The sequence below is a fragment of the Mastigoproctus giganteus genome, chromosome 7, assembly GCF_048544385.1.
Source record: "Mastigoproctus giganteus isolate SK-2022 chromosome 7, ASM4854438v1, whole genome shotgun sequence".
In the NCBI taxonomy this organism is placed as follows: Eukaryota; Metazoa; Arthropoda; class Arachnida; order Uropygi; family Thelyphonidae; genus Mastigoproctus; species Mastigoproctus giganteus.
The window spans coordinates 193,270,943-193,298,072 of record NC_143581.1 but is presented as its reverse complement, the minus strand read 5'-3'; the positions used below and the strand labels follow the sequence as shown (position 1 = coordinate 193,298,072).

The window sequence follows — 27,130 nt, the reverse complement described above, 5'->3', positions numbered from 1 at the left end:
TGCTGGTAGAGGGTTCTGGTGAAACAGGTCCAGTTAATGAAGTGTTCTTGAAGAAATCATCAAGCTTTAGTTGCTTATTACTGTAGATAGAAATTCTCTAAAATGTTCATAATAAGGAAGCACATCAGAGTCTGATGATGATTCAATATAATGTATGATGTCATCCATATGTTGTCTTATAACAGACAATTTAGGATGAGGTGCAGCTGATTCTTCGTCTTTGTCGTCATCATCGTCCTCTTGTTCTCCATGAAGAACATTTTCTGCAATCTCTCCCTCAGAAAAAATTTGATAGCCTGGATCACCTTCATCATTTTCATGCTACTGTTCCACATCATTCTCAGTTGCATTTTTGTTGCCGGCCCTCAGAAGAGTGTCTTGAAAATTAGATGCCTCAACTCCCTCAAAATCCATTTCAGGTTCTACGTCGTACAACTTCTTCCAAGCATTGGCCAAGCTATTAATCTTCATATCTTTCCATGCAGCTGCTAAGTTGAAGATAGCAGATCTGATGTTGTATGCAGGCAAATTTTGCAGTGTCCTGGTGCCTCTTGTATCTTCTTCTGCATCGTCTGTTTCTTCCAAAACAACCATCACCTCTTCCAAAAACTTCTTATACAAGCAATGATTACACCCTGATGTATCAGTGAAGTAGTGTTAGGAGGCAGAAAAACACATTTAAATCTTCCATCTCTGCTAACTAACCTCAGCATTAGGGTGAGCAGGTGCATTATCTAGCAGTAAAACAGCCTTTATTTCATGAGAAGAAATTTTCAACACATCTGATGTGTGACGCTATCAGATATAAATAGGTTCTAAATTTTTCCTTTAGGACAGAAATTTTTTGCCCGTTAAATCGAGGGCCTACTATGTGTGTGTGTATATATGTATATATATATATATATATACATACACACACACATAGTAGGCCCTCGATTATATATATATATATATATATATATATATATATATATATAATTTTCCATATTCTATTAATCAGCCTGATATGTTTAATTGTTTATTTAATGACAACATTAGTCAGTTCTGTTAAGTCTAAATTTACTTTACATATTATCATTCTTCAATTATATGCCTTTGCTCTATTTCTTGAACTGTTGGTTCAAGAAATAGAGCAAAAAAAGTGTTCAATATTTTTACATTTGTAAAAATATTGAACACTTTTTGTTTAGATTGTCAGTATTATTTATCCTGTAGTATTACCATTGGTTGTTGTTTGTAGTTGACTGTAAGTTACACTGATAAGGTTGTAACCAAAAGAACTGGCTTAAAAATATCTGTAGCTAAACAGTTTAGGTTCTGTATGTGTATAATTACAGTGCTTATAATTATTTTAGTTGCCATCACAAATTTCACCCTATGGCTGTGTTCCTTCAGTACCGGTGTCAGGTTATAATTATCCACCTTCGAGCATTTCTCAGTATCAGCCTCCCGTGGTACAACCACCGCCACCCCCACCTACACCAGGTCAGCCAGCAACCCCAACAGCAATAGTGCCTCCTGTTGCTCCACCTCCATCTGATCATGTCCCTGCAGGTGGGCCTGGAAAAGGTAATTTAAAAATTAAATTTGCTACTTAATATAAGATTTAAAAATTAAAGTATTTGTAAATAATACTGATAAACAGGGATTTTGTTTCTTTAAGGAACTGATAATTCTGAGTAGTTTTTAAACTGAGTTCTAAAATCAATCCCCCCCCCCCCCCCTAGAAAATTTCTGTTACATATGAGGTTTGATAAAAACATGTTTGTGAAATTGGAAAACATATAATTTGGTATACAGTGGACCCCTGCTTTATGATTGGTTCACTTTATGATGGACTCTCCACTTGCTATACAATATGTGGTAAGCGCCATTTATTTAATTTTATTGTGATCCTGTTCGCAATTTGAATTTTAATTCTATTAAACGGTGATTCTGATAAGCGAAAATAGTAGGAATATTATCCATAGGCTATAAAAGTAAATATATAAATCACAAATTTACGCATTATTACCTTGCCAATTAGCAAAATTAAATGATACATGAAAATCGGAAGAATATGCTCCACAGGTTAGCAAGATAATAAATTTAAGCTTACATACATAGCTTAATTACTATTGTAATAAATACATGCTAACTAATTGATATTTCTGTTCTCTAACTTTTTTTCTTGTAAAATTTAAAACAGTAAAAAAATAAGCAATCAATAACAAAGAACGTGGCATGCATAAAATTTCAACTAACACGATACATGCGAGTAAGAATAACAAGTTTACGAAAATTAAAAAATAGGAATGAAGCGAAGATTCTGAAAATTTATTTTGTTTTTTATATGATTGAAGATTTCATGAAAAGGGAAACACATTTCACCATAATAACATAAAATCCCACAGATTCCAGCTATCGGTATTATGGCAAATGCAATAAGATCAAGTTTACTACCCATTTATAATTAGATTGCACTAACAGAAAAGCCCAACAAACCAGCAACTGCAATTTGTTTGATTTTTTTTTTTTTTTTTTTTATGGTAGTGACCTCTAGAAATATCACAAAGGCATTCAACATTGATTCTTATAACCAAACATATGATAACCATGAAAGTGTAGTGCATTTTAATGATTTGAATTGGTTTTCTGAAATTTTATTCAGAAAACCATATATAAAGCAGTCGATTCTACTAACCAGTGACCATGTTAAGAGACTCCTACTTATTTCACATTACAATGGGCTTGGCTTATGATTGTCTCTAACCGGAGCACATGGTCCTTCCTATCAGCCAACAGCAGCCTTTATAAACGTGTTGGTTGTGTGTTTTTGCATCGCTTTAGTTAAAGTGATTTCTTGTGTTGTGCTTTAATCAACTTTTTTTTTTAATCAATATTTACAATTTCCATTATAACAATCACCTTTTAGAGAGATAAATAGCTTAGTTATATGGCAAAAATTTCAACTTCTGAGGTCTTGGAATGAATTACCAAAAAACAGTTTGTTATTGGGTTCACATTATGATATTTTCACAATACGATGGTGTCTCTGGAACGGATTAATATCGTAAAGCAGGGGTCCACTGTACATACAATAAAACCTCTAATAGATGATAGCAGTTAAAGTTCTATCAGATGGTGGTAGACAACATATTCTCTATGTAGTGTACCCCCATTTGATTATCATTTCAAAGTATAACTTTTTGAGAGAAACCACAGAGATACCAAAATATATCAGTTTGGCTATCCTTTACTAAACAATCAATGTTCTGATTTGGATGTAAGCAGAATAGTGGGGATAGAGATTAATATTTAAAATATTAAGGGTGAGCTCTTCGTGTCACTCTGTAGCCTGTTCTTTAAGATTTTTTGTACACAGATAGCTTGGACAGTTAAATAGGAATAATGAAAGATTTGAGTTTTACTTCATAGTTATGAGACAGTGTTGAGAAAAATATCACTAGTTAAGAGGTAGTATAAAAAGTGTTTGTCTGGAGAGATTGTGCAGGGCCCAAGGGCTTAAACTTTTTTCTCTGCAGTTGTTGACAGAATGGATTCCTTTGGAGATGGGCATACTTCAATAAAACAGGTGCTGAAGTGTGGTCGGTAAGCTCTGACCGTTACCAATATTCTCTTTGCAGTAATTTGTAATAACCCTTTTCTCTATTGGAGTGGAATGCTCACAAAAGAAATCATTCACCGGGACAGTGTGCCAGTTCAATGATTTGTGGTTGCAGTAAGAAAAAATTGTGATTGTGATCTACCTTGTTTTCTTGATTTAGTGCAGTCAGACTTGCACCATTTCCCCAACTTGAAAAAAACATTTGACTAAAATTCATTTTTATACCCGTGCAATTTTTTTGAATACGTGTACAAAGTTTTTTACATGTCTGTGTGGGAGTGAAACTGCTAAACACAAAAGATATTAATTAGAACTTATAGTACTTGGTACTATGCATGGGCTGAGGAATGACAAGGCAGTCTTTACTGGAAAACAGAAGCAGAAGTGATAAATGAGGAAGAGGAAAAGCAAGTTTTGAGTTGGACAGTGAATGAATGTTAACTGGTTGAGGCAAATGTTCAGACCGATTTGGGAAACAGCAGTGGAATTACAGATGCCAGTTCAGAAGAACAGTGCCCATGGAAATATCTGTTGAAAAGACATTCAGCAGAAACTGAACATCTATGAGAGTAGACAACTTTGTAAGAGATGGGTCATTAATTAACATGACTGCCCTCTGAATAGCAAGAGCTGGAGAGTGTTTGGGGGCCATCACCCTAGATGTGGAAACAGTGTTCCATGTTAGTGCAGATTTGGGATTTATACAGAATCAATAATTGCTCAGAAGAAAAGTAATACTGAGAGTATTACATTTCTTCATTAGATAAAGTAATACTAAGAGCAAAAAAATAAAGCCCAGTTTTTTTGATGCAGTGGAAGCAATACAGTGGATCCTCACTTTACAATTGGTTCACTGTACAATCAAAATACTATTCGCTATATGATATGTAGTAAGTGCCGGTCATTGTGATCATGTTTGTGAATTGAATTTTAATTCTGTTAAACAGCAATTATAATAATCAAAAAATAGGAGGAATATTATCCACAGGCTAATAGAGATATAATAAGATATAAATAACTAATAATAATAAGATATAAAGTACAAATTTAAGCTTTATTGCCTTATCAGTTAACAAAATTAAATGGTACGTGAGATTTGGAAGAATATTTTCCACAGGTTAGCAAAATAAAAATAAATTTATGCTTACATACATAGCTTAATTAATATTGTACTATGTACATACTAACTGATATTTTTGTTCACTGACACTTTTTTTTGTTGTTGTTGTTGTAAAATTTAAAACAGTAAAAAAGATAAGCAATCAGTTGCATGAAGAGAATATTCTGAAAATTTTTTTTTTTTTATGATTGAAGATTTCATGGAAGGGATAACACATTTCACCATAATAACGTAAAAACCTACAGAATTACAGCTATCAGTATTATTGCAAATAATTGAGTTTACTATCCATTTATAATAGATTGCACTAACAGAAAAGTCCAATAAACTGGAAGCTGCAAATTATTTTTATTGTTTTATAGTAATGATCTCCAGAAATGTGCTTTAGAAAAATATCACAAAGGCATTCAGAATTGGTTCTTATAACCGAACATATGATAACAATGAAAGTGTAGTGCATTTTAATGATTTAAATTGGGTTTTTTTTTTGTTTTTTTTGTTTTTTTTTATATTTCATTCTGTAAAGTGACTGATTCTACTAACCATTGATGATGTTAACCTGTTCCTACTTATTTCACTTTATGATGGGGTATGATTGCCTCCAACGACCATGTGGTCCTTCCTCTCCAATAGCAGTGTTTGTAAATGTGTTGGCCACCTGTTTTGTTTTTGCATCCTTAAGTTGAAGTGATTTTTTTTTTTGTGTTTTGCTTATGTGACATAAATTTACTATACTCAATTTGTGTATGTACAAAATTGTGTAAACTGATGATATCACCCATAAAAATTACAGTAAGAAAGAAGAAAATTTCAATTAAAATTAAACCAGAAATAGTGAAAAAAACAGTGGTGATAAATTTAGTTCATTGGTGCATCAATATGGTTTTCCCAGTCAACTATTTCTACAAAAAAATAGTTGACTGGGAATTTTATAGACAGTCAACCAAAAATGGCTGACTGTCTATAAAAAAAAATTAAAGTGAGTGATGAATCTAACACAGTCCACAAAGGCAGAGAACTGATTGTATAAATGGAAAAGGCTTTTGTTGCAGTGTATAAAGGAAAAACAAATGAAGGGTGATACAGTTCCTGGACAATACATTTGCAAACTTGCAGAGCAGATTTTTGATGACTTAAAGAGGCTAAAATACCTTCAACTAGTGATATGCGATTCAGTGTTGAAAGCAGCTGAAAACTTTTAAGGTGGAGTTTCAAGATCTCTTTGAGAAGGAGGGTTATCTTCCTCAACAAGTCTAATACTGACGAAATGGGCCTCTTGGAAAAGAATGATTAGGCAAACATTCATCACAAAAGAAAGACACCTTGTTGCCTAGGCATAAGCCTATTAAGGACAGGCTTACTCTGCTATTGGGGGTCCAACACCTCTGGAGATTTTAAACTTAAGCCATTGTTGGTTTACCACTCAAACTCCAAGAGTGCTTAAACAGCAAAAGGTCATCAAAGGCAGGTTGGGTGTGTTCTGCCAGTATAACCAGAAGGCCTGGGTGACAAGACACCTTTTCAATGAATGGGTATTTTAAGTGTTTTGTCCAGTCAAAAGTTAGTTAGGAAAGCACAAACTTCCTTTAAAGGCACTGTTACTTTTGGATAATGCTCCAGGCCATGATCCTGTACTTGCTCAATCTCTGGAGGAACAATTTGGCTTTGTTAATATTAAATTTCTCCCATCCAATACCACCCCTCTGCTTTAGCCAATGGATCAGCAAGTGATTGCCAACTTTAAAAAAAATTTCACAAAGAAGATGCTTCCCAAGTGCTTTGAAGAGACTTCAGGAGACAGAGCTTATCACCTTAAAGGCATTCTTGAAGACAAGATTTAACATCTTAGACTGTGTAAAAATCATTGAATTCTTGGAATGAAATATCTGCTCAGTGCCTCAATGCAGCCTAGAAGAACTTGTTTCCTTATTCATCCATGATTTTGATGGATTTGAAGCTGAAGGTGTTCTAGAGCAGAAAGTTATCACTCTTGGTTGAGTCCTTGGCCCTTGAGTTTGATGCGGAGTATGTTGAAGAGTTCATTGAGGACCATGGAAGAGAATTGACAGTAGATGAATGAACATGACAATGGAGATGAACATGAAGAGGATGACCATGTAGCAACAACTCAAGAAATTAAGGATACGTTTGCTGTGTGGGACCTTATGAAGAGAACAGTAAGAAAAAACCCAAGATATTGAAACCACTGAATTGATGACCTGCAAATTTGAAGATCAGGTGTTAAGTTATTTCAAGAACCTTCAGAGGAATCGCCAAAAACAAACTACTTTGGACAGTTTTATACCATAAGTAGCAAAAGGCAGCGATCGGAAAGAACACCAGATCCTGAAGGTTGTCCTGATATCGTGATGGTAGGAGATAATTCAACTCCACCACCACCATTGAAACAGCTTTTCCAGTGTAAGTTAAATGAAAATTACCATTCTTGTTTTTTAATGTGTATAATTATCATTTTAAACAACATTTGGTGGGGGGGAATAAGTAAAAATCAGCATTTATCTTTTTCCTATTTTAAATTTATACTATGTTTTAATGTTAATTCCGGCGTATAAGACGAACAATTTTACTGCAACTTTTTTTCAGATAAAAGGTGTGTAGTATACACTGGAAAATACAGTATTGAGTATTCTATATAAAACTCAATTATAAAAATTACGATTTAGAAAGAAATAAAATAGCTTAGTTATATAGCAAAAATATGACTAGGCTATTTCAACTGCTGAGGTCTTGGAATGAATTACCAAAAAAAAAAAAAAAAATTGTTATTGGGTTCACATTACGATATTTTCACAATATGATGGTGTCTGCGGAACAGATTTGATATTGTAAAGCAGGGGTCGACTATATTTGTTGTGTGTTTATGCTAGGAGAAATTGGAAGTCAGGATGATCCTTAATAAAGATGTGTGATCTGAGTGTTATCAAAGATAAGCATAGGAACAGTAGGCTTTTTTTTTTTTTTCTTCTTCTTTTTTTTTTTTTTGTGAGAAATAAGACAGGACTGAGTTTTAGCAGAATTGAGGTTAACTATTTTCTTTGCCCCATTGGAAAATTACCTGGAAATTAATGTGAATTAATTTCCAGGTAATTAATTTCCATTTAATGTGAATGTCCAGGTAATTTTCTAATGAAATTGATGTATATTTGAGAAGTTAATTGTTTGTGCAAGAAAGGCTTCTCAAACTGTAAGGTGGAATGTACTGTCATCAGCAATGCTGTAAATAGGATTTCCAGTCAGTGGAAGAAAGTTGTTAATATACAAGAATTCAACCTTGGGAAAAATGGCATTACTTGAAGATTTCTGTAGAGATGGTATTAAAACTTTGAAAATAGTGTCAGAAGTATATCAGTCAGTAAGGAGGAAGATTATGTAGAAAATAATAGTTCTGTTAGCTTCAAAGCATTTTGGTCACTTATGTTGAAAGGCTATTCCGCAGAACAGAAACTAGTTATCTGAACGTTGAATATTCATACATGCATTTTTTTTGTTAATGAATTATCAGTCATAGATTGACTGTTATTATAGCCAAGTGGTCAATGCAAGGTTTCTTAAGTGCATGCACTTTAGCGACCATGGTTCAACCTCACATGACTACTAAATGTAGTGTATCTTCCTATTTTTTTCTATCTTGTGAACTCCTGACCTGGTGGGTTGTCTTGGATTATAAACTGAAAATTTATTTTAGGTCATATGTTGCTGAGTGTTCAAGCATTGAGAGTGAACTAGTATATGCATTTGAGTGGGCCAAAGTTTAAGTCCATGTGAACTGCTCTATATAGTAAATAATTGTATTCATTGTTGAAATTATTAAATTGTAAACTGTGCTGACTTAGTGGTCATACACAGAAAAAAAAATGTGACATTTTCACCTTTTAATGTATTTTTTGACTATATCTGAGATGACTACTTATATTTTATATTATTGCTTATTGTATTTAAACTGATTATACCACTATTGCTAAGTGTTGTTTTAAATTTTTATTTATTATTAGGAATAATTATTATGCACTGTTTTTAGGTAGGTAGCTCTCTGAAGAATGTGTAATTAATAAAATAAGAAGTAATAGTGGGATGCTACTGCCATTTCTCAGTATTGACTTCCTGTAAAATTGAATGACATGAAAGTAATTAAAATAAAAAATTTATAAACACAGAAATAAAAATTCATATAAGTAGACTGCAAATGTGTAATATATTCATTTGCGACAATTTTTATATTCATTACAGCCTTCATGGTTGGAAAGTTTACAGGCATAGAGAAAAATAGGATTAAGTGCTGTGAGTGGTTAAGCATTGACCTACAGTGGGTGAAGTATGATCTTAAAATTTTTTTTTTTTCTACAAAATATGCAAATCACAAATCTAGAGATTTTAGATGTATATCAAAAGCTTGAAGAATGATGACATTTGGCCGAGAATCTGAGTGGTCTTGCCCCTTACTGTTATATCTTCAGTTTAGTAGAGCTTTGATCACAGTGGCTGTATTTCACCTTGAAGCGAAATATTTTTAGTACTGACTTCAAGCATTAGATTATTACTTAGTGACATCAAAAAAATTAATTTAAATTATCTTTAATGCAGCAACAGCATGTTATTCAGCATTAAATTGAAATATAAATTAATTTATTTGTTAATTTATATAATACTCACCTATATGATGAGTATATAATATTCTTATCTAAGAAATGAAGCATATATATCACTACAGCCTCTGTAATTAGTATGATATTTGGGACATCATACTACAGATATCACACTAATTAGAGATATTCAAGGTTTTTTTTTTTAACTTGAATACCTATGATTATTTAGGGTGATGAATGTAATTCTGTTTTGTGCTTAGTAATGACTGTTTCTTTATCTAAACTTGTGGCAAACCTAGCCATATATTGGAGAGTCTGTATACAATCTGCTTCAGTAGCCGTATCACAGAAACTGCATGCATCATGCCAACAATGAAAGTATCACTCCACCTTCTTTCACGATGCAGCTAGCCACCAGAACACACTTTGGTTTTCTCAGCAATATTCATTGGATGCTTTATTTAAGTCAAAGGCATTTTTATTCCATTGAAAAGTAACGTGTGATATGTATGGTACATTTGATTTGGCAACTATTATTTCACTTTATATACGATATTATTTTGCTTAGATTTTTTTTTTTTTTTTTTTTTTTTTTGCTTTTAAGAGTTATTTTTAATGCTCATAAAGGTGCAATTTCACCAGTGTTATCATCTGAGTAATCAGAAGTGTCATTCTCCAATAGAAATATCCAAGTGTTCAATAGCAATCTGTGCCAACCCATCTAATTCCCACATATTGTTTACCTCTTTTATTACATTCTGGACGTTGTGTTTACCCACTGTGTAACTGTTACACGATTTATTCCTTTTGTGGTAAGCCATTCTACTTCATTGACTTCAAAAGTGCAATTTTCACTTGCAATGAATCCTTTGATTTGACTCCACACATTTTTGATTAGGTTAAAATCATAATGGTATGGAGGAATGCGAAGAATTTTATGCTCATACTTGAAGGACTATGTCATCAGTACAGTATGAAATATATCTGCTGCAAACATTGGAAACAAGATAATAATTCTACCTTCAAAATGTCAGAATTCCACAGAATATTTTTCTCTGTCAACCAGGTTTGAACATCTGATTTTTTGCTAGATGTCACTGTGATATTTTCCATACAAACACTATGGTATGGAGCATTATCTAAAATGCAAATGCTATTTGATTCAGTATTTGGTAATAGTAGTTCCTTGACAAACCAGCAATTCGTAGTGTGGTCTATTCATATCTCCATGGTAATCACCTACAGATCATTTGTCTCAAACAAACCCTTTACAGCTGCCATAACGTGTTATTAGCCTTTTCTCTTTCTCAGAAAGAGATTTCAAACCAGTAGATAAACCACTCATAAACATTGCTTTACCAGATTTTACATTGGTGTCTTGCCAAACCTTTTCCTTTGTATGTCCATAATTTATCCTGCTTTCATCAGTGTAATAAATTGGCCTACCTTCAGAGCAGTAATACTAAATATCTCTTAAATAGTATCAATACCACTGTTGAATATTGTCTCGATCAATCAATGTTGGGAGCCATTTGCAAATTTTGAATATTTGTCGACTTGTCATCCTCAGTTATAACCGTCGTCTGCTGTTTCGCTGAGGGAATTTCATTCCAGAAAAAAATTCATGCTTTTTTATTTATTTATTTATTTTTATTATTTTATTTATTTATTATTTTTTTTCCCTCCCCTAATAGCTCTGTAAAATCCTCATACATTTCCATTCTTGTCTGATTTGCATCTTTCCAGGCATTGACAGTGATCCATACTGTTGAAGTGCAGTGTGAAACAGCAGTTAAATGTGCAGCCAAAGCTAATATCTTGTTATATGATTTATCCAGATGGTTTTCTTTTAACTTGCAGAAGGTTATCAAGCTCTAATAGGGAGGTAAATGATTTTGTAATAACTGAGAGGAAAGTGAAAGAAAAATTTAAGCTAAAGATAAGAAGGGCACCTATGATGGATGAGTTCTATCCAGTTATATTAAGGGAGACAGTGAAGGAAGTAAGTAAGCCCTTATTCATAATTATGAGAGCATCCTTAGATTCAGGGGAGATCCTCATAGGCTGGAAATGTGCAAATGTATCCTCAATTCACAAGGGGGGATCAGAGGGTGACATGAGTAATTACAGACCAGTTTTACTTCTGTTCCAGAGGAAATCATGGAGTTACTGGTTAAAGAAACATTGCAGGATCATCCAGACAAGGCCACAATTATACTTCAAATACAGCGTGGGTTTGTTAAGGGAAAATCTTATTTGAACAATTTGGTTGGTTACTATAATCTCGTCACAAAGGAACTGGATGGGATGCAAAAAATAATTTTGATATCATATATTTGGATTTCAGGAAAGCCTTTGATACCTTTGCACATAAAAGCCTGCTGTACAAATTGGAGCAGTGTGGCATTAAGGGCAAGTTGCTGCTATGAATAAAGAGATGGTTGAGTGGGAGAAGAGAGAGTAGTAATCAGTGGGAATTGCACTTTGTGTACTAATGTTATTAGTGGAGTCCCCAGGGTTCTTTTCTGTATTTCTGCATTGTTGTTTTTTATATTTAACAGTTATATTGATGAAAGCATATCAGGTTTAGTGTCCAAGTTTGCATATTAGCATTAGTAGAGGCATATGATGCAAGAAAGCAAGCTTATGCAGCATCAGCAAAAAAAAAACGCTCCCATTTCACCTCTCCGTTCTTTCCAAATACCTGTCCAGTTCAGCCTTAAATTTATTTAGGCTATCAACTTCCACAACAAAGGATGGAAGTTTGTTCCACCAACCAACTACCCGCTGGATAAAGGCAAACTTTTGTGATACTAAGGTTAGCGGGGTGGTTAATGACGTTATGCTATGGCAACAGGATCTAGAAAACTTATGTAGATGAGCTGAGAAATGGCAACTGAAGGTTAACATTCATAAATGAAAAGTACTGCATATGGATAGCAGTAACCCTAGAGTAATGTACCAACTGTGTGTTATCACAGTTGGTACATTACTCAGAGTAGTTTAGCGGGGTGGTTAATGACGTTATGCTATGGCAACAGGATCTAGAAAACTTATGTAGATGAGCTGAGAAATGGCAACTGAAGGTTAACATTCATAAATGAAAAGTACTGCATATGGATAGCAGTAACCCTAGAGTAATGTACCAACTGTGTGTTATCACAGTTGGTACATTACTCAGAGTAGTGACGCCTCTGTAGCCAGGTGGGAAGGAGCAGCAGTGCGAAGCACACGTAGCACCAATCTGATTCATCCCCTTCCTTCTGGAGTTTACATAAGTAAAGAACTCTTTGCTGTTTTTCTTTGCATCCTTTGCCAAAGATTTCTTGTAATCTGCCTTCGCCTGCCTAACCTCCTTTGTAACTTGGTTACAGACCAGCTTATATCTATCATAGACTTCTGTGTCACATGTTAATTTATATGTATCCCATCCATTTTTCTTCTCTGTCACATGTCTAATTAGTTCATCTGACATCAATTTTGGCCTAAATCTTGAACAATATTTCTTTGTTGGTGTGAAAAGCCTAGTAGCTTCCAAGATTAATTCTTTGAATGCTTCCCATTTTGAATTTGCTGTTGGTAAGATCATCAGTTGGTTCCACCGTATAGAATTTAAATACTGTCTCAGACCACCGTAATCACCTTTACGAAAGCAAAAACCCTTCCCTTTACCCTTGATGGTAGTTACCTCTTTGAGTAAAATCCCACTTCAGCACACTGTGATCACTGCCACCTAGTGGTTCCTTTATCTGCAGATTTTTGATGCATGAAGAATCATTACTGATAATCAGATCAAGAGTATTACTCTCTCTCTTGTTACTTTCCGAACATGCTGATGTAGAAAACAATCATCCAATAAATCCACAAAAGCCTTGCTAGTGTGTGAGTGACCAACCCACAAATTCCAGCCAATATCTGGGAAATTAAAATCACCCATTATAAGACACTCTAATTTACTGGCCCACTATTTCTCTGCACAATTGCTCATTAGATTCATTAGGCCTGTAACACACACCTACTCATTTTTTCTTTCCCAGTGCTTATGTCACACCAAACAGACTCAACGTTGCATTATCCACCAACATCAATTGGATGCACTTCCTTAGATTTTGTGTTTCTTAACTAAACAGCATAACCCCTCCTCCCTTCCTGTCCTGTCTATCCTTTCTGTACACATTGTACTCCCCAAATTCCAGTTCCGCACTGCTTATGTCTGTGTGACACAATGTCTCCAATATCTCAACAATATCTGACTTTGATGTCTTGACTAGCACTTCAAGCTCATCTAATTTATTAACTATCCTCCTAGCATTGGTGTACATGCAAGTATACAGGCACCTGTTTCTACTCTTAGTTACCCTAACACAGCCCATGTAATTAAACTTATATTAAAAATGGAATTTGGAATCAATATGGTACAAACTTATAGTGGAACTATATTTGTTGTGCATTTTCTTCCATAGACTCTCCATAGATTTTCTGCAAGTATAGTTTCAGCATGTTATTAGAAGACTTTGTGCATTCACATATATGTATATTTTAAGATTAAATGTGTTTTAATGCTATAGAATAGAAAGTTATTCTTAGTCTTTATAATTATATATCTAAATTTATTTATTTATTTATTATTATTATTTTTTTTTTTTTGAGACTGTACCTCTGTTTGTGGGCAAAACCAATGGAAAACTGGTTTTCAGGGTCCTTATAGCATTCACTTGTACATACATCTGTTCAGAGTGTTGATTATTTTCGTGGGAAAAGGTACAGGAGTGCTAATCGCTTGGACTGTCAAAGTGTAGCACATTTTTTGCGTGATCACTAAGATCTCCTGATAATGTTAAATTTTGAATATCTGAAGCAACAATGATAACTTGTATATGTTTATCTTATACATGTGAATGCATAAACATAGTCTGTCTCTGTGACCTGACGTAACTTTACCAGTTTTTGTGCACACCTTTTGTATGATTGACTTACAAATAATTGTGAAGTTGTGGAATGATAGCAGTCTTTCAAAACTGCTCAGATTAATCAGAAACATCATTAACTTTTTGATTTTAGATTTCTAGAAAATACATGCACTTGTAACTCACCGTGAAAAGAAATCATTTCAGTTTCAGAATTCAAATCAGCTGATTTCTGCAGTTGAAGTGATAGGGGCAGTCAACTAATTCCACTAGATAATACAAAGAAGATTACAACAAAAGTTCAGTTTGTCACTTCAGCACAAAGGAATAATATAAATAACATATTATTCCAGTTTGACCAAATAAATTCTTGACTAAGGGGAATAAAAAACAAGTGCATGGAAAAACCCCAAAATCCCAAAATGAGACTTCTAAAATGAATAAGAGCATGACAGAGAACCAGTACTGTAAAACTGCAAATAAAAAAATATTCCTAACCACAGAAAAAATATTTCCTACCACAGAATTCTAGAGCCAAACACTTCCATTTGCCTTACAAGTAACAGGCATAGAAATATATTTGAAGAGAAAATAGCATAACCTGGAAAAATACAACTTTTGCATTTGTACTTGAAAATCAATATTAAGTCAGCAAAGGAAACTGAAACTACACCTTTAGAAAGTGTACAAGAATGCAAAGTAACTGGTAGCAACCAAAAAAAAAAAAAAAAAAAAAAAAATTAAACAGCAATGTTGAAGGAAACTTGTGTAAGAAGAGGGGAAAAATCACTGACAAAATTCTAAATTCCTCTCATTATAATCTTTTGGTAATATACTGTTGCAAAGTTGTTCATTAAATTTTTCCAAACTGAATGGCATTGCCTTAAACTGTTAAAGTAGAACTATGAACTGATAAAATGCCAACATTTCAATGTCTCTGAAATAAAATAAATGATCTTTGTTGATGCCAGTGAACTAAAACTATGGTTTGTAATCTTGCCATAGCCAATGATAAAACAGACTATAATGTTAGGGACATTCACTAGTGGCAAGTGAAATGTTATCTCGACCATATCCCTCTAACAACTCAGCTCATGGTGGATGGATTTTCATCAGATTTGTATTTAGGTCTTTTGTGATTGTAACAAATGACTTGTTGAGCCATCCCACAATTTCATCAAAATTTCAGCATCCCCACCATTCATAAACTTTCTTGTTCTCTATGTATAAATTATAAAATGGTAATTTATAAATGATTCTTGTTTCAAATAAATGCTTGGGCATTACTCAGTAAGCACACCCAAGTCCGTACCAATTATATAGTGTGTTTTTTTATAATATCTGGGAAAGGTTTCGGGATCAAATTTAATTGTGTAATGATCCTGCACACATACAGATATATATACACACAGTGGATTCCGGTTATTTGGGCCACTGGTTAATCGGGGTAGCCGTTTATTTGGGTCAAATCTTAAAAAACAGAACCCAGTCGAGAAAATAGCCAGGGTTTACTTCACTTAATTGGGACAACATGCTGTTTAATCTGGGCAGGAGACCGCAGCACTGTAGATTACCCTACGATTGTCACCGACCATACCAGGTGGTTCAATCAGATTTCTGGAGGTCACAACCATAAAATAATAAAAACAATTAGCAGTCACCTATCTATTGGGCTTTTCTGTTAGTGCAATCTATCATAAACAGATGGTAAACTCAATCTTACTGAATTTGCGATAATACAGACAGCTGTGATTCTGTGGGTTATTATGGTGAAATGTGTTTAAACTTCCATGGAATCTTCAATCATATAAAAAAATTAATTTTCAGAATCTTCTCTTCATTCCTATTTTTAAAGCTTCATAACTCGTTACTCCATTCTCACTTACGCGTATCGTGTTACTTGCAATTTGTGTGTGCTGTGTTCTTTGTTATTGATTGCTTATCATTTTACTGTTTTAAATTTTAACCCCCACCCACAAATGTCAACTAATTAGTATGTACATATAATACAAAGGGTACTAGGAAAGTTTTGCAATACAGCTTTGTTTATTTAATTTTTTCAAAGTAATTTCCTCTACATTCAATACACCTCTCCATCCTGCGAAACCAATCTTTAAACCAGTTCTGCCAAGTTTCACTAGGGAGTAAATCACACTCCTTGTCCCAAGCCCGTAGGTCCTCATCACTGGAAAACCGCCTCCCTTTTAGCTTCATTTTCACATGCGGGAACAGTGCAAAGTCGCAGGGAGCAAGGTCTGGACTGTAGGGAGGGTGCTCGAGAAGTTTCAGTCCTGTCGTGGTCAAATATTCGGTGCAGGCTTTGGCGCGGTGAGCTGGAGCATTATCGTGATGGAGGTACCAGGTGTCCATTCTTGACTTTGGCCGCAGGTTCTTCATAGATCCAATGACTTTAGGCAGGCATTGTTCAGTATACCACTTAGCTGTGACTGTCTTCTCCGTGTCCAAAACGACGCGTTCCACAATTCCACTCGATTTGAAAAATACAGCTATCATTTTCTTCTTTACAGATCAGGATTTTCTGACAATTACGGGTGTGTCGTCGTCATCAAAGACCCACCCAAACTTTGTTTTGAGCCTTGGTCGGCAGATCGTAATAGTACAGCCAAGTCTCGTCACCTGTCACGATGTTGTTCACATACCGAGATTGTCCCTTATCAAACTTTTTTAACATCTTCCGGCACCAAGTCACACGTCGTGTCATCTGCTCTTCAGTCAGTTGATGCAGCACCCAGAGAGAACAAAGTTTCTTCACGTGCAAATGATCTTGCAGAATCGAACGAATTGCTGGTGCATTTAGGCCCAAAGTATCCTCTATCTGTTGGTAGGTCACTCGCCTGTTTTCGTCAAGCATTTTCCTCACAGCAGTAACGTTTTCCTCCGTAACTGACGTTCGTGGCCTTCCCGGCCTCTCAGAATCCTCCAGAGTGAAATTTCCCCTTTGGAATTCTCTAAACCACCTGAATATCGTTGTACGATGTGGACAATCATCATCTAGTGCAAGAGTCATTTCTTCTAAGCACTGGTCTATGGTTAAACCACGCACGAAATTATACCACAAAACTGTCCTTATCTCATTTCGTGACCACGATGCCATCGCAAGCACTTTACATTCTCACTACTAATGAATAACTGAGCCCATCGACTTGGCGCGGCGGCTACTATGCACGTATGAAGTATGAACATGTCTCAACATGCAGCAACAAGCAGCTTCCTGTGATTCATTGTTGCGTCATATTGCAAAACTTTCCTAGTACCCTTTGTAGTACGTATTAATTATTCTGATTATCACGTATATTCTTCCGATTTTCATGTATCATTTAATTTTTTAATTGGTAAGGTAATAAAGGGTAAATTTATGCTTAATATAGCTTTACTTTGATAGCCTGTGGATAATATTCCTCCAATTTTTGCTAATTAGGATCGATGTTTAATAGAATTAAAATTCAATTCACAAACGTGATCACAATGACCTGCGCTTACTACACATTGTTATTAAAGGCATAGACAATCACATTATAGTGATTTATATTTTACTGCTCTTAGTCATCTGAGTGAGCCATATACAATCAGATTTCATCCAACAATGATCATGTGTCAGCTGTTTTTAGTTATTTAAAATCATTAAGCCTTTATACTCTTATTTAATACTTACCTTTGCCATGTATTTTTATTGTTATACGTTTCAACGTAGTGACTAATTTGTTAATTCTCTGAATTATCTTGTATATGACCTGGTTTTGGCACATTATAGCCTTAGTTTCTGATGCACCAGTAACACCAAAAAGAAACGAACAAGCCTGTATATAGTTTCAGATGTTTGGGCAAAAGTTAAAAAAAAAAAATTTAACCCCCGTGAGCCGCCAGGGGAGTGATGTCTCATATTTTTGTTTTATTGTTGAGTCCCCTGAAAAGACTCAAAATCATGCACCTCAAACACTAATAGAAAATGGATGAGACATCACTTCCCTTGGGGCTAATGCTTTTCAAAGGTGTGTAAACTGAAATTCAACAAAAAGAGCCTCTAGCGCCCCCCCCCCCCACATACAGGTCATCAGCTCCAAAAAAAAACCATAGAGCTGATACTGTGAGCCAGAAGAACTGCAATGAAGCTTTCCAGCCAATGAAAAATAACTCCCAGAAGCACCATTCTCCATTGCTCTATTCAGTGCAATGTGTAATATCCACGGGTGTGAAGACCCAGGTTCAGGGCTCAGAAGTAGACTACAAATGTAAACAGGAAACAGGACTTTTTACAACTTTAAATTAATTGCCACCAAAGAATACGTAGACTGTTTGTCTTGTCAAATTATGCAAAGTGTTTAAAATATGTTTTCAGTTTTAAGCAAGTTCTTGTGAGCACTCATTAGGATTTTTACAAAAATTTATTTAAATCCACACACTGAAATGTTTTATTTCTTAAAGTCGTCATTACATCACTAGCAGTTTATTTGTTTTATGAAGCATTAAAGCATCTTATTAATTAGAGGATTGTTCCTTCCCAGGTCATAATTTATCTCAGAGATATCCTAAACATCTTCATGATCCAAGTGTATATTCTGAGCCTTCTTATCCTCCATCATATTACCAACCTACTGCATTTCCCACTTCGCAAGCGCAAATGGGATATGGACAACAGCAATTTCCTCAACCTCCTCAGACTTATTTTACTACAGAGCACAGGTAAATATATAAATAGTTATAATTTATGATATATTAGTATGACATGCATATGCATAAATAAAATTATTTCCTTTACTTTTTGGAAGTTGCTTGCAAAACAAGTATTTACCTTTACTCCTACTGATAAGAACATGGGTTTCACTATTCAAATTAATATTGACATTATTGCAGTTCTTAGGTGTGAATAGCTTTTTAATAAACTAATTCATTTAGATGAAGGTATAATAAATGTTTCTTTTGCTCTACCAGCAACCAAATTACATTTTTGTAGTGTAAGTAGCTATTAATGAACGTCTTCCACCTCTAATGTCAAATGCTTGTGTTTAGGGTGTTTCTAAGTTTCATCAACAAAATCATAGTGGTAATTCTACATTCGAAAACCAATTAAGTTCATATAAACGTGTATCTAAATATCTTGATTGAATTACTGAAAGATGTTCCTCTGAGTATCCAGTAAAATGTGTGGTTTTAGCTTGATTGGTACCTTTGCCTGTTTCATTATAGTTGCAATAGACCTTACTGTAGTGTACCAGAAAAAATTGATTGAGACTGGTGGTCCTGTGCTATGGCTCTCTGACCTGACTCCACTGGATTTCTTTTTATGGTAATGCTTCAAGGCCATAGTTTACGGAGTTAGGGGAAAGTAGATAGAGCACAAGGAAGATTTGTCCCTACCACAGAGGACACCTGTAAGTCAATTCAGAACTTCCCTGGGAGATTTGATGTTCCAATGAATGTTTCATTGATACAAGTTGTGTTTCTAAGTTCAGGCTGTCACTTTACCTGCTTCTGCCATTGCTGAACATGGTGCCATGGCTCTTGAAAATCTGCATAAAATAGCGATAATTATGTTGGCTCTTCCTTGTTGTATCTCAGAGCACAAATGTTTTTTGTTATTATTTTTCAAACACATATGATTTTATTTTTAACTACTACTGCTATAATATAGCATAGAACTACTGCTATAATTTTGTTGGTGCACTTTAGTAATGCCCTACTCTCACACACACACTGGCCATTTTATTAGGTACACCTGCCCTTTCATGATATTCAATGCTGCATCAATAACAGTATCACTTGTTTGTACCACAAAGCATACAGCAGTTGGGCAGACTGTGTGTGTGCGTGCACACACACGCAATTCAATGCAAGAATGGTAGGATGAAAGATTTAAGTGACTTTGAACAGGGCATGGTGGTTGGTGCCATACTACATGAGTATCTTAGAAACTCTGACCCTGCTGGAGTTTACCTGTATGAATGACTTTGTCTTGGGTGTGTCAAGGTTGGTCCAATAACCAAAAAACATTTGGCCATTGATGATGCCATGGTCAGTTAGAAACAGTTATTGGTGAGAGGCCAACAGAGGCTGACAAAACTTGTGTAAGGCAACAAGAAGGTGATAATCAAGTAACAACCCACTACAACAGTGGTAACTAAAGAGGCATTTCAGAATGCACAATTTGTGTCTTGTCATGGATGGGGTATCGCAGCTGATTAACCAGATTCAACTCCTGTCAGCAAAAAACAAGACTATGGTTACTTTTGGCTCAGGAACAGTAACGCTAGACAATAGATTACTGGAAAAATGTTGTCTGGTCTGATGAATCTCGTTTCGTGCTGATGAGGGGGGGGGGGATACCAGAATATGGTGAAAACAACAAAAATCCATAGATGCATCCTGCCAGATACCAACAGTGCAGGCTGGTGGGGAGTGGTGTTTTCATGGTACACATTGATTCCTTTGATACTTGTGGGGCAGTATATCAATGCCATGGGTTATCTTTAAATTGTTTCCGACCAGGTGCATCCCTTTTTCGGATACAGCCATACACCCGAGTTTTTCTTCCAGAATAATACACTATGCCACAAGACCAGAATTGTATGCTGCTGGTTTCGAGGAACGTGAGAGTGAATTCAGCCTACTGTGCTGTCCTCCCCAATCACCAGATCTTAATTTAATTAAGATCTGGTGATTGGGGAGGTGTACCTAAGCAGTACACACCCAAACACATCAGTTGGAATGAAACATTTTATGGCAAGATTCAGTACTGCATAGCACCTTCATTCCACTGTTTTAGAGTCTAAAAACACTGGGAACAGCACGGCTTAGATGCAGTGCCCTGTATAGAGCATTTGTGAGATGAGACAGAAAAGGCTCTTCAGATTAAAGACCACAACTACCCAATTTGCAATGACTGTGCAAGGAATTGAGTCAACATGATCAACTTCTCTGTGGCATATTTTTTGTCTGAAGGCTAAAGGGGGAGGCACCTACTCACTATTAGGTAGATTTACATAATAAATTGGCCATTTGGTATGTACAGGAGGTTTCTAAGTTACACCAACAAAATTGCAGTTAGTTCTGTGTACAAAAACAAGTGAAAAAAATTCATACAAACACGTTCCGTTTTGGAGTCAATGTATGATGCAGTTTTATACATTGAAATGGTACAATAAAACCAAGGAGCCTTTTAATTCAAAAACTGAATATATAGGACCACCTTTGCCCATATTACAGTCTTCATGCTCTTGAGCATACTTTCTGCCAACTTCTAGTAAGTATCATCTGGAATTTACCTAAATTCCTCTTGCAAGCAGCTGTCATTGCTGGTTTAGAAGGTGGTAGTTTTGGCTGCAGCTTAATCTAATACTTCAATTTGTCTTGCAGATGTTCAGTGGGTTTGAGATCTGGGTTCTGAGTCAACCAGTCCAACTGCATTATTGCCATGATATTGACAGGGTCTGTTTCTGTAGCACCGCCACAGTATAGGTAGCACATAATTTCTAGAACAACCAAGTCGAAGCCAGTTGAATCAGCCTTTTCCATCAGAGTGCCCTCACCACACTTCATGATCAAGACTATACATGCCCAAACACATCAGTTGGAATAAAACATTTTAAGGCAAGATTCAATACTGCATAGCACCTTCCACTGTTTTAGAGTCCACAAACATTGAGAACAACACTGCTTAGATGCAGCTGCCCTGCCACTGAACCTAATTCTAGGCAGCTCCCTGTTAATGGTTAATATACTGACAGATGTTCCTGTAGCCTCTTGGACCTGCTAATTGATCTTTTCCACAAAATAATACACAAAGCATAAACCCTCTTTTTGTTCGTGGAATATGTGTGCAAGGCCATCCACACTTTTTTTTCAATGATACATCACCTACGGTCCTCCTCCATTTGAATAACATCTACCATAGATGTTATTCAAAGATTGAGGACATTATATATGAAGAATTTATCAAATATCAGGTGTTGTAACAGGGTTGGTTCCGATGAGTTTCAGTTGTGTGCACAGAAAGGTTACTAATGTTGCATCCAACCACCCTCACATTTTCTGAGCTCTGATCCACAAACTGTACTGGCTTTTTTTTTTTTTTTTTATCATCATATTGCTGCTGCACACTCAATACAAATGTTAGGGAGATGGGGGAGAATTCTAGCACAATGCACAACATTCAGGAACTTATGCCCAAATACCTTTGGTCATATAGTGTATTTGGTTGCTTAATTTTTTAAATTGTAGCTTTCAAAATGGCAGAAACACATGATGCACATGTGCAATATCATGGCTTTGAAATCTCTTTTTTTTTTTTTTTCCCCTTCTTTTTTTTTATAGGTGATTTTTTCTTTGTATTTTTGAACCAAGTGTTTCAGAAGATATATAGTATAAATTTATTACAAGAATTTGGGCAAGCAGAAGGGGAATTTGTGGATGTGACTGTCCTTTTAAGTCTGCCAGTGTAGTGTGACAATTTTGTATTGTTTTCTGATAGAAGTAATATAACTTACTGTAGAAATACTGATAATTGGGCGTCCTTATTTGCTTGTAGGTAATCTGTAAAGTTTAATTTTACAGATTACCAGCATAACCAGATTAACATGATTACAATCTGTAATTAAAAACTAATTCAAACCTTAGGTCTGTAATTAGTTTATAATGAGCTTCTGTATAAATAGCTATATTCAATCAATTTTTTGTTTCATAGTAACAGCTGAGAATAGAAAGTAGTATTAATAAACAAATTTTTTGTAGCGGACCCTCTCCCACGTATACCATGGCCAACACAGCAGCATCAGCTTATTCTGCTAGCTTATATAATAATCCAGGTAAGGATTTAAAAGTGGAATTGGCAGCTATTTTGTGTTAACTTGTAAACCTATTATTAACATGTCAGGTGGGAAATTAAGCACTGGATCCAAGTTATTTTTGACACTGAAGAAGTTGAAAAGAACTGTTTGACAAAAATGTCTGTGCATTTTTATCTGTTTATTTCCTTTGTAATGATAACTAGAGCAATAAAAATCTAGTGAACAGGTTTTGCAGACTCAGTGCTTAATTTACTATCCGAAATATCTAATCTACATGTAAATCATGATATTCTAATAATTAGTTACAAAATGGTGATTTTTTATTCAAATTGGAAATAAAAAGGTTGATCAAAAATGATTAAAACAATCTTAAAAATAAGATATTGTACTACAGGGAGGGAAGGTAAACTTCCCTTCAAAATAGATTTCTTTAGTACATATACAAGTATTCCATCATACCTGCTGGGACTGAAGTGCCTTTCAAACTGTTTTTGGAATGAGCAAAGGCTGCTCTTTTGTTTAGTTTTTCTGCATCTTCATATTTGTTTGTATAAGTCTTTTTAAAGTATGGGGGATGAGGAAAGAAATCCCAGGGAGCCACATAATATGGAGCCTTTCACATTCATGTAAGTCAGAACTTTGATACAAGGAGTATTTCTACTCATCTGTCAGTAGTCATGGAATGAACTTGGCTGCGATGCACTTCATTCTGAAATCTTCACTGAAAATGGCCTGACAGTTCACCATAAATAATGTCTCCCCCTTCTACTAACAGTTCATTTCTATTGGTTGAAGGGTATCCAGAACAGTTATGTTCCACAGGCATTCATACTCGTTTAAGATAAATAGCCATTCACTGTTGCATCTCCAAATGGTAGGTGTAAATAATTGACAAGTTTTTGTATCTACCATTCTGACTTTTGTGCAAAATTTACTGAACCTATATTGTTCTTCTCTTGGATGTGTTTACAATATTTTATTTAATAATTTGTTCAGTATTTGATGAGACACAACTTTGGTGTTTAGACTTTGCTGCTGTAGCACCTTTTGAAGAGCTGAAAATGTCGTAGTTGTAGAGTAAATGTGCACGATTGTAAACTCAGTATTGCAGCATTTCCCATCTGCACCACTGTTCCTGAATCTGTATGTAGAGAGTTGTGTTGAGATTTTATATTGTGAAGCAACACTATTCCATGCATTAAACTGCCTGGTTATTCCTTTATGAATTTCTTATGCCATTGAAAGAAAATAATATTGTTAAAATAGTCTGCTTTTCACCATGACTACCTTATGGCAATAAATGTTCACTGCTTGTTCACCCTCTGTATTCAGAAATTGTGTCATTGCAATGAGAGGCATCTATATTATTCACAGCACACAAACTACGGCCAGTATTCTGGCTTCGTGCTGAGTGTCAACACCACGGAAATTTATGCACCAGTTCTAGAGGGCATCATTATCTGTTCTGCACAAGTGATTATTCATTCAGTGTACATTCGGGCTGTTATTCCAAAATTCTGTTTCCATTTCACTGACCCTTACTATTAAGGACAATTTGTAGATGAGTATTAAAAGTGTGCATCTTTGCGTCTGCTCATCCACGAGGCTATATATCACAAATTTTGCACAGACCTTCCTTTTCTCTAAATCTTTATGCAGAATTTGACATTGTTTCCTTGTTCTTGTTTATACTCCGGCACGACCACCAGGCCAAAGAGGTTTACAATAAATTATGAATGCAGTCATTAATTGAATTTAGCATTACTTAATGTTGCTTCACCATAAAGTTTTTAACATTCCATACGTTTCTGTTTCAGATGTTCCCAGTTTAAAGCAAAATTTGATATTTGTTTTTTCCAATCATGACAGAATGTTAATGCTAATAACAAAACTGGTTGTCCCAAACTTGTTGAACATGACTGCAACAGCACCATTCTGAGAACTTTATTGTCACATCTTGTATGTTGTCATTGAAGTTTAATTTATAATGCAGACTTGAAAATGTTTTTTTGGCTGAAATCCCTGGTTCCTCCTTCTTAGTTATTGGATCTCTAACTTCTCAAAAGTGAGAAATCTGCTGCTATTCAAATATGATGAATTTATAGCCCACTTGCAATTTTTGGAAACTAGTTTAAAAAGCATGCAGCACTTTTCCTGACCAGTTAAATTCCTGCAAAAATATTGCTAATGCAACAGGAAACACCTCTTGTGGATAATTTTTAATTGGATAAGTTTCTGGAAGGTGATCATTCTCATTGATACAACACTCAGTGTGTAATATTTTCAGTTTTTCTAAAGATATTTTACCATTTAATTATAAATGTTGATCACATTAGTTCATAGTATTGAATGATTTGTAAATTATTTGTTAAGGTGATTTTTTTTAGTGATTTAGTCTCATAGACCAAACTCGTTGATTCTACATTTCTCTGTACCCAGTATGATTTTTCTTATGATAGTGTCTTCAACAGCAGGAACAATGTTGCCACCACCTTCAGCCCCAGTGGTACCAATGTCTGTAGGTTATGAGGAGTTGAAGCCAGGATGGAATGATCCTCCACTATTAAAAACATCTAAGGTATGGAATCAGTAATTGTAATTTTAATACAGACTTTGTAGATTCATTTTATTGGGTTTGATATTTAAGGAAATGAAAAACTTAATAAAATATTAGTTTAATATATATATAAATTTAAAAAAAAAAAGTTGAATTGAAATTTGGATCTTTATCCCAATCTCATCTGCCTGCACACAAAAATATGGGGGGGTTCAAAATTTAACTAAATAATACGCTTAATGTAAATTAATTTTTAATTGAGTTTATTGTGCTTTATATTGATACAAAGTCCCTCACCTAGTATAGACATTTTACCAAACGAAGCTACATTTCCGTATTTACTTTGGAATTCTGCCATCAGGCCAAAATAAATAAAATTAAGTGTATTCTTAATCTTGTTGTAATGATGATACAGGTGACCCCCACTTAATGCTGATAATGATAATTGGTTCCGGAAAAACAGTGCTAAGTGAATCCGTGCTAAGCGAGCGCCGCATTTCCATAGGGTAACATATGTATTTGTGAGTTGCGGTTGGTGCCATAGGATATTTCCTAATCAATGATAAACGGTAGTGAAAAGATGCACAAATGTCGGTCAAAATATTTAATATTCAAATATGTGTACATATAAAATATACTGCATTACATACGTATATTATTATGTGGTAACTACTTACATATCAAAATTAAACTTAAAATTCCAATTAAAATCATGAAAAATGTGTCGATTTTGGGTTGTACTTTGGCCCTCTTCCTGGTAAACTAAAAGGGGTATTAATTTGTAATCCCCCACAGTGTTACCACCCAACAATAAAGTCAACCGATCATTCGCCGCTTTGAAACCTGGCATGTTTTTTTTCTTCTTTCAATATGAAATTTCTTTTAGGCATTCATTTCCAAAAAAGTCGTCCTGCTTCATCTATGTTAAAAACTTGTTGAGAAGTATAACACATAATACCCCTCATCAATAATTTTAACAAGTTCTTTTTTGAAAGTTTCGGCTCCTTGATCTGCACTTGCGGCTTCTCCCTGGATTTAAAATTCAACCAGCCCTTACTAGTTTTCAATGGTTTTTTTTTTTTTTTAGGCGAGTTTTCTTCAGATCATCATATAGGCTAATCTCTCTCTCTCTTTTTTTTTTTTAATAATATTTAACTTAACTGAATTCTGCATTAGATATTATCTTCAATAAAATTAAAGGCTCTCCATTTCAATCCTAATAGCCAGTCTTTCCCACTGCTAAAATTAATTCTTTATTTTTTATAATTGTTCTTACAGTTAAACTTGCCAGTCCTAAATTATGACACAGATCCGCTTGTTGTTGACCAGAATCAATTTGCTTCAAAACGTCTAATTTCAAATTCAGTCTTTTTCTTACACTTAAAGTCTTCGTACTGCGTCCAGACGTTGCTTTTTCATTCTTGTCTGCCATTATTAACTGTTCGAAAATATAACTGCGTTGGTTGCATTAATTATGATACAATGTTCGAGTAAACTGTCCGTTACACACTATGTACAGTATTAGCACTGTACT

At 34.9% G+C, this 27,130-nt stretch overlaps 1 protein-coding gene across 2 annotated transcripts in view; it reads left to right on the top strand.

Annotated features, from left to right (window-relative positions):
• Nucleotides 1–27,130, top strand: part of Sec31 (COPII coat complex component secretory 31) — a 267,687-nt gene that overhangs the window by 217,177 nt on the left and 23,380 nt on the right. Inside the window, exons 20-23 of one of the 2 annotated variants that reach the window (XM_090378035.1) lie at nucleotides 1,356–1,569; nucleotides 18,762–18,939; nucleotides 22,984–23,057; nucleotides 25,511–25,617. In XM_090378035.1, the coding sequence (XP_090234161.1) occupies nucleotides 1,356–1,569; nucleotides 18,762–18,939; nucleotides 22,984–23,057; nucleotides 25,511–25,617 (573 nt within the window). Of the gene's footprint in view, nucleotides 1–1,355; nucleotides 1,570–18,761; nucleotides 18,940–22,983; nucleotides 23,058–25,498; nucleotides 25,618–27,130 lie in introns of both variants that reach the window. The other variant, XM_090378034.1, reaches the window with a different exon arrangement.